The sequence below is a fragment of the Chrysemys picta genome, chromosome 1 (genome assembly GCF_011386835.1).
Source record: "Chrysemys picta bellii isolate R12L10 chromosome 1, ASM1138683v2, whole genome shotgun sequence".
NCBI lineage: Eukaryota > Metazoa > Chordata > Testudines > Emydidae > Chrysemys > Chrysemys picta.
The window spans coordinates 26,559,760-26,569,308 of NC_088791.1; the positions used below are offsets into that span (position 1 = coordinate 26,559,760).

Genomic DNA, 9,549 nt, shown 5'->3' on the forward strand with positions numbered 1-9,549 from the left:
TATGTGAATACTGATGGTCCTTCAAGGACTCCCAAGGGAAGGATGGGCTAGTGTGAGGGGCAATGCTTGTAAGGTTTATTATTTTTGTATGGATCAGTGCATTTTTGCATGACTAACAGTGTCTCTGTGTTAAGTACTCTACCTATCGCATGCTTCCTGAGAGAGTTAAACTATAACCCAGAAGGCTTATGTCTTGAGTGGGATTCTGGGAGAGAGAGTGTCTATGCTTCTGGGATATATTAGTGGTCAGCACTGGACCTGGGGACCTAGGCAGGTGGGCTGAGAGGCTCACTTCTGTGAAAGGTTAATAGATAAGGAACTTCCCGTAAACATCTGCAAAGATACCTGATTATCCACCTTCAAATCCCTCCTCAAAACTTCCCTTTGCCATGATGCCTACAAAAAACCTTGACAACGATTAGACTGTTGATATACTGTGACCATTGCCTACCATGGTGACTTCTTGTTTCCCCCCTTCTGTCTGTATCCAACTTTATCTTGTCTTGTGCTTAGATTATAAACTCCTTGGGGCTGGGACTGTCTGTTCTGTGTTTGTACTTTACCTCGTATACTTGGTCCATGACGAGTATACCTAGTATGCTTGGTCCATGACTAGGTCTCCTAGGTACTATGGTAATAGTTTTTGTTATGTTTTTGAAAAACCCAGTCAATGGCTAGCTCTTGGACAGAGAAATGAGTTTCCAAAAGTGTAATTTTTCTAAGATCCCTTGACAAATAAGGGATTGTTAGCAAAGGAACCTTTGTTCTCTGGTAACTCAGAAGCCTTGATGGAGCAGAAATGTAAGGGCGAAAAGTTGGGCACCTTCCCCTCCAGTGACATACTTAGAGAGGAGAGGAAGTGGAGTCATGTGTGCTTTGCTCAGTTCCTGCCCCACTTTCCTACAAATTCCCCCCATCCCTCAATAATTCCTCCCTATAGGTGCTCCACCAGGTCAAAGGAGGGGGCTCAGTGATTTTCCTTCCCTTCACTGCTCCCTGTTCAAGGGAAGGAACTCAGAACTCCTCCCCCTCCCCATGCTGCCTCCAGACTCATGCTTTCCCTTGATGATGATACTTCTATGGCAAAAGGGAAGGTCAGAGGAGAGTGTGAAGAGGAAAAGAGGAGGTCAGAGGTGTGTAGTGAGAGGTGTAGGGGTGCTTCAGCTCAGCTCCCAACATCCATACCCTCCATTTCTTTCCCTCCTACAAAACATGGTTCCACTGACTCCATGTCAATCCCTGCACACTGTTCCTGAATCCTCTGCCCAGCTCCTCAACCTGTGGGGCTTCCACCAAAGTCTGCCCTTCTGGGGAAAGGAGAGGTAGCATGGGAGGAGCAGGCTGTCCTGGGTAGGCAGAGAGAGAGAGAGGAGGCAAGGTGATGATGTTGGGGTACTGAAGAGACTGACATGCATCCAGTGTTTTCTGTGGCTGGTTTAATCATTGCCAAGGATCCAAAGGCAGTGGCAGGGGAGAGCTGGGGCAGTAGAATATAAGGATGCTGAGAAATTATTGTTTAAAATACAAGAAAATTGGCTGTCCCAAAACTTTGTTAATGCAGAGTTTAGTTTGGCTGGTGGTGCCTCATGCTCTTTCAGAATGTCTAGTTGAGCTACACTCAAACCTCTGAAAACCAGGAAGTGAAGAACTGAGATAACAGAAACATAAACCTCTGAAAACCAGCAAACGTGCCAGTAACACATATACTAGCACTCTTCCTTTACAGATGCTACAGAATACTTTGGGAATTAAATGCATGAGCACCGTAGGACTAAGTCTAAGTACTTCTCTTTGCTATGGCAAAACTCAGGCTTAGATCAGGCATAGTGCACAGGAGCTGCCTACACCTGGCCTACACCCAAACACTCCGCCTACTCCACACATGCCACCCCAGACTTGCAAAATATTACCACCACTTCATCCTTCCTTGAGGATTCCTTCTGAGAGATTGCCTTCACTTTACTCCTCACTAAGCCCTGGAGACCATTGCCATGTATTCCGCTAGACTGCTGACAGTGCCCAAGGCAAGCGGACACTCTTATGCACCTGCACTGAGACAACCTACAGAATTCAGTGCTGAAATGAGGTATACTTGATCCCTCAAGTTACACGTGCTTCTCCTCAATCACAAAGACAACTCTGCTAACCGACCCCAACTGATCCCTCCACCTTAGGCACAGGTACACCCACCACAGTGAAGGCAGCATGGAGATAAATGCTGCAATTCAAATCTGGAACACAATACAAACACCAGCTCATAATCCTCTTCATGTCTAATTATTATGGCACCACCCTTACTGAACTATTCCCAATAGCTATTGACAGTGCCAGGGGGCACAGTTCAGGTAGCATTGCCAAAGTAGGGTATATTTTAACTTTGTGTTTCCTGGTTTTCAGAGGTTTGAGTGTAGCTGAATTTAACATTCTGAAGGGGCCTGGGGTCTGGCAATCATAACTGCATTAGCAATGTTTTTGAGCAGTTAATCTGGAGTAACATGAGTGACCTCAATGAATGATTCACACCTGTCTCAGATGGGAATCAGACCTACTGGTCTCATTGGAGTGACTCTGCTGCCAATGAGATAAGAATCTTGCCCATCAGGCACAGGAGCATGTGGAGCTGATGTCAGCTATCTTAGGAACAGACTCTGGCACACTCACCACTGCTGAATACCACCTTACTCTGAGTAATCACAAGGGACTGAAACTTTGCCCAAGTGGACTACTTGTGTAGTAAAGGTACTACTCAAGATAGGTAAGGGTGGAAGATTCTGGCCCTAGGGAGGACACAATAGACAAGCTGCAAAATCTTGTATCTTGTTTCCCCAGCAGTACTATTGAAATGAACAAGGCAGGAGTTAATATATACAGTACATTTCCCAATACTACTTTATAAAGTGCTTGCTCTGCCTCTTGCAAAAATTCAAAGCTTATATTGATTCTCAATTTAAAGGTATGGATATTACAATACAATATTTTGAAATACTTATTCAAAACCCTTTATACTTTAATGTAAACCTATTTATTTAAAAACATGGCATAATTTACCATAATTTTGGTATTATAACAATGTTAGAAGCCAAGTCTTCATATCAAACCATAAAATATTTTTATTGAACATTTTATCCTAGTGAAGTACTAACCTGCCATGCTGAAAATTATTGTTCCTGCTGAGATTAAAGTGGTGCTAAAATGCAAACCAGTGCTTATTTTGGTTTGTAATAAAACAGCCATGAAAAGACCATTTTTCATTCTTTGGTGGAGCACTGGTAAAAGTGTCAGTGAATGTAATAGAGAACCTATTTCATTTTTGCTTTAATCAATTTATACTTTGCTTTAAATATTTCATTATTTTCACTAACTTTTGAATGAATGCATTAATATAGATAAAAACACTGAAAAAGTGGAACATATTGGCTTTTTAACATTAAAGAACAAATCTCTATGGGAATTTCTACTGCATTCTCCTCAATGTAGTATTTAGACACAGGTACAGTATTAAGCCTCACAACACACCTGTGCATGAAGGAAGTGTTACTCACATTCTAGGGCCTGATCCAAAGCACACTGATTTTGGTTACCCATTCAGCCAGCTTTGGATCAGACTCTTTCTGAGGAACAGAGAAGTTAAATTATTTACTTAGGGGCACACAGAAAGTCTTCAACAGAACCAGGAATAGAACCCAGATAGCCTGATTCCCAAGCCTGTAACCACAAGTTAATCCATTCTCCCTCAGAAAGAAACCCATTCTTTTAAGAGTCCTTGGGTGAAATCCTGCCCCATTGTAGTCAGTGGAGTTTTGTCCTTGTTTTCAGTGGGGCCAGGATTTCACCCCTTGTTTTTAAACACATCTAAAATAGGGAGAACAGACATGTTAACAACCCAAATCGATAGATAAAAATATTAAGTAAAAATTTAGAGAAAACAAAATGGTGAGTAAGAAAATGTCTGCTGGGTCAAAATGAATGAAAATGTTAGTTTTTCTTTTTTTTTTAAATATTACCAACCTAATTTTCTCCAGCTGAATCCAATCTGCAGAGTTATTCTTGGTATAGGACACAACGATGCTGGGATCTGTGTAACTAAAGCGACATGAACCTGACCCTGTGAAGAGCAATACAATTAGATGTGTTATAACACAACTGAGCGATACATTATCCTTCAATAACAGCAGCTTCTAACTAAGCCCTTGTCACCATTATCACTTTTCCATATTTTAAATTCTTTGATTGATGAAAAAATGTCCTGTGATCTGTTGCTGAAAATAAAGCATGCTTTGAGTCAGAAATAACGCAGAAATGATAAAGCACAACACTGCAGTGTAATCTGCTGTAAATTTCCCATGGGAACCCAAAATAAATTACCGAACAGCCCCCTTGCAAAAAAAAGTGCATGTGTTATGTTGAAACAAAACCTAAATATTAGAGACTAATTCACGCATCACTTTTTAAGGGGGAACATTAAAAGGCTGCTTTAGACCCAAAGAATAATACATGAAACAAAATATACTAAATGTTAGAAAAATATATGCAAAATTCCTTGAGTTCTCTAAGAGGGAAATGTACTATAACAACTATAAAGAATAAAAATGCTGCAGAATGTCAAGAAAAATTAAAAACCAATCCTAAAAGCAACTCTGTAGTATTGTTATATTAAAGGGAGATTTTTAAGTCTATACAAGGAAAATTAAAATGAGAAATCATAGTGTAAGCTCACTAAAGCTTACAAATAAACTTTTGTCACTGATCTGGGAATCAAAAATACTTTAAAAATATGAATTAAGTCCTATGACAGTCCTGCAAGGTAGGTTAATATATTTATTTGTTTATGATTTCTCAATGGGCATCTCTAGGAGCTGACACAAAAATAAATATAACAATTTATTACAGGACAATGAAAATAACAAAAATCGAACCCAAAAATTCAACCAACATAATGCAATAAACATCCAGCCAGGTAATCAAATTCAACAAAAACATGTCACCTTCTCCAGAACACAATTATGATGTACAACTTAACTAACTACAATCATCCCTCCCCCTTCCCCCAAAAAACAACAAAAACAAAGCAAAACGAAAAAGAACTGGGAACATAGAATCCAAAGTATCTTGATTTTCAAATCTGGACTATATCTTAAGACCTAGACCACGCTCCATTCCAGAAGGGACATCAGAGGGTGAAGTCCTAGCTCCACGGAAGTCAATGGGAATTTTGCCATCAACTTCCAGGGGGCCAGGATTTCTCCCAGACTCTTTTGAGTCTCTTTGAAATTATCCACTGTATTCCTCTCTCATACCAATATTTTTTTTTAAATTGTTAAATCATTACTATGAAAACCATAATAAAGTTTTAAACCACTACAACTATGTTGAACATGTTCAGTCAGCTTGGTATGGGTACTACTGCAACAAGGCTCAAAATAATTAATGTGGTAGAGCCAAGTTGCCAACCTTGTACTCCAAAATGACTAGAAAGCAATTGTCTGTTGTTTATTTTGACTGACATGACAATTTTCCCCTACTGTTTTAAAAACAAATTAAGTAAAAAAAAATTTTAATTTGTACCCATCTGCTGGGATAGTCTGCTTTACTGAATGGGCATCTGTTGTTGGCTCTTACATTTGTACCACTTAGGGTTCAAAACATTAATCATAGTCATTTATTTTATTTCAGAGGAATTCAGTTCAAAACCAATGAACTTCAACTAGTTTATAATCACCAAAGCTGACAAGAGGCTGACAGGCCAAACTGCAGTGTTATTGAGTTTGATGTGGTAGAAAAGGAAGAAGGAAGAAGTGCATACATGATAAAAATATCCAGTAAGATAGACCTAAGGAAATGATTTTTGTGTAATTTCAACTATTGTTAAAGTCTGCTTTATGTGTTGGACTTTTAAAAAAACAAAACAAATCAAACTATACCACTGAAAAAAATGCAAGTGGAAAAGATTCTGTTTCATAAAAATAAATCGAAGTGGGAAGGGTCACTGCAGGAAATGTAGGTTGTCTAACAATTCTGTAAAAATGAAAATGTTACCTGAGACACCTGCATATGTCATGTAGCTGTCTGATGATATTCAAAAATAACAAATAAATTACTTAATTCCCGAAAGAAATGGAAGCATTGGGAAGGGTCTGTGCAAGGCAGATAAGGTGCTTCACTTTTGTGATTGTAAAAAGAGAGCCATAGAGGAGGGGTGATAAGGAAAAGAGAGAGGTTTTTCGGTTCTAATAAACAGGACAGGACAAATTAAGACTGGGAAAGTCAACAAGACCAGCATATGCAGCAAAGATGTTTTGATGACCAATAATTATGCTTTCATTAATGTTGAACTTCTTTTTATATACATTCTCTTCTCAAACCCCAAATAAGAAAATCAGATCCTTTATAACTTAAGGGCCCTGTTCTGCAAACCCTTACTCACAAAGGGTACATTTACGGAGAAAAACAACAACAACAACAACAAAAACCCTGTGGCAGCACATTTCAAGGTATGTCTACATTGCAATAAAACACCTGCAGCTGGCCTGGGTCAGCTGACTCAGGGTCACAGGGCTCAGGCTACCAGGCGATAAAATTGCAGTGTAGCCCTTCAGGCTTGGCTTCAGCCTGAACTCAAACATGAACACTTCAATTGTATAGCCCCACAACCTAAGCCCTGCGACCCCAAGTGAGCTGACCCGGACCAGCCACGGGTGTTTTATTGCAGTGCAGATATACCTTCAGAGCCTGGGGCCAACTGGGCATGCAGGGCTTGTGATATGGCCTAAAAATAGCATTATAGATGTTTGGGCTCAGGCTGGAGCCCCGACTCTAAAACTGCTATTTATCACCCCTCAGAGCCCAGAATCCAGCTTCAGCCCAAATGTCAACACCGCTATTTTTAGCCCCAGGGCATGAGCCCTAGTCAGTTGACCTGGGCTCTGAGACTCATTGCTGCGGGGGTATTTTTGTTTTTGCTGTGTAGATTGTACTGAAAGGTAGGGTGATATTAATTCCTGTGAAGAAGGTCAGCACAAGGCCCAGGCGTTATTGAGCTTTGTTTATTGTTTACTAAATGGCACATGGACCTTGCGCTCGCCCTCTACACAGAAGTGACTTTCAGCCATAACCCTTGCATATATTAATAATTTGTTGGTATGAATGGGAGCTGAGAGTGCTCAACATCTTGAAGGTTTAGGTCAATAGTTCTCAAACTTTTGTATTGGTGACCCCTTTCACACAGCAAGCTTATGCGTGCGACCCCCCACCCCCATAAATTAAAAACAAATTTTTAAATATTTAACACTATTATAAATGTTGGAGGCAAAGCAGGGTTTGGGGGTGGAGGCTGACAGCTCACAACCCCCCACAAAATACACTGTTGTCCTCCTGAGGGGTCACGACCCCCATTTTGAGAACCCATGGTTTAGGTCCTATTAAATTAACTTTAAAATTTAAAAGTAGATTATCAACAATTACCATACAGGATATCTGAAATACTAGTTATTTGCTATTCTTGGCATAGTCTTGAAGTGCTGAACACAATTGCACACAACTGTGTTCATTTAAATATTATGAAAAGTCAATTGATAAAGCAAGCTATTCAGGATTACTGAAGACACTTTTGGAAACCTGTAAGTTTGATATCTGCATTTATTTATCTAGATACAAAAAATATATTTTGACTTTGCTTAAACATATATGAGAATTTTTATTCAAGTAATAGAGAAACAGAGATTGAAGGCAGAATCTCTGGAGGAAGGGGGAATGAAAATGTCCTTCAGACTGCTTCCAGAGATGGTAATAAACAGTTTGTCAGTTTCAAGTAGAGAAGAAGGGGCAGGATATAACACTATAAATCTTCAGTCCCAGTGCCCTCTATAGTAGAGAATCTAGAGGACTAGGTAAAATCTACTGAATGATGTCATTTACTAAAGGACTCTGGAAATTGTACAATTTAATTCAAAAATACCCTGTTTTTATAAGCCATGCAAACAGTAATAAACCATATACAGTGGTTGTTTTAAAAAAGCCAACATTAACCAAATTACCACACTACAGGATGTAAGACACCAGTTATTTCCTAATCAAGTATAGTTTTGCAGAATCTCTGATACTATGGTGTGGTTACTGATAGCAAAAACTGACTTTCTAATAGCAAGTATTTTATTTTTCAATTCCAATGGCTGATAGCTTCCTCTGATCAACTGGAAATAATTATCCGTTTGTCCACAAATGAATACTAGCGTCTCTATTCCCCTCAGATACATAACCAACCTTTCCCCTAGGCTTTCCTTATACTATATTTTTCTTTCTTTACAACAATGTACTTACCATGTGTTTTTATCCGAAATCCGTAGATTTGTAAAATGCATTAAAAAAACTGCAGTGAAGAGAAACAATCCTCACAGAGATATTTTCAAAATGGTGCAACTATCACTGGCTGCAATGGAGGTCAAGCTTCACGGATAAGTAAAGAAGCCTAACCCAGATTGAAAATTACCCTTAAGAGTTTTAACATAACTTTTTTTTAAATTTGACTTGGCTTATAAAAAAAACAAAACAAATTACTGATATCGGGTTTGGTTTTAAGAAGGTCACTGTTTTGTTTTTGGTACTTTTTTTTTTAATTTGACCTTAAAACCATTCCCCAGTCCTGCAAATATGTTTAATAAATTGTTATTATTGTTATTGATTGAGGCTGAAGTAGCTCATTCTACAAAAATATTTAAGATTATAATATTAAATTGATTACTGGTAGTGGATAGCTGCCAAACAGTTTCCATTAAAAACCTCATTTACACACACACACACACACACACACACACACACACACACACAGAAATGCTCATTTTTGGGCTGCAATTTTCTATGCTCAATTTCTACCCAAAGATAAATTTCTTGGAAAGAAGGGCTGCTCTAAGCGGAACCCAGCTGCAATGGCTACCAAGGGCCCATTCTGATAGCTGGAGGTCATGGAAATGCAGCCATATTCCAATCAGGCTTCCTTTCCTTTGAGCATGCCTTCAACATACCTCCTACACTGCAGGCAGGGACTGAGCCAGCTATGTTAGCACCATGCCTCTTAAATCAGGGAAATCCCCAGGTAGCTATTTTGCCTTCAAGCAGCTTTGTCTACTAAAGCAGCACAAAAACAAGTGGGGGTTGGAGAAGGGATCTGATCCATTGACTTCAAGGGAATATTTAAATTCTTTCTTCCATGGATTATTTGTGAGAAGAACTGTAATATCTCAAGGTCCTGGATATAGAAATTAGGGCATACACTTGCAAGTATTCATCATCTAAGACTTTGCACAGCAGAGATATGTATTTAATTAAATTAGGATACCATTTGTTTCTTCTAATTGGTTCTTCCCCAATTGTGGAGTCTTTCCTTTTGTAACAGTGTACAGGAAATATCTAAACATATAGGCACATATAGAAATCCTGAGAAGGTAGATTAAATTTAATTTTGAGCTGTTCAAAGTTCAGCAATCATATCTTAGAAACGTAGAGCTGTAAAGGACGTTTGAGAAGTCATTAAGTCCAGCCCCATGCCTTGAGGCA

The 9,549-nt window shown here is 39.1% G+C and overlaps 1 protein-coding gene across 2 annotated transcripts in view; it reads right to left on the reverse strand.

Annotated features, from left to right (window-relative positions):
- The window catches only part of RELN (reelin), a 452,511-nt gene that overhangs the window by 204,733 nt on the left and 238,229 nt on the right, over window positions 1-9,549 (reverse strand). For both annotated transcript variants that reach the window (XM_008172472.4, XM_065557727.1), the window contains exon 9: window positions 4,009-4,105. In XM_008172472.4, the coding sequence (XP_008170694.3) occupies window positions 4,009-4,105 (97 nt within the window). The remainder of the gene's footprint in view (window positions 1-4,008; window positions 4,106-9,549) is intronic.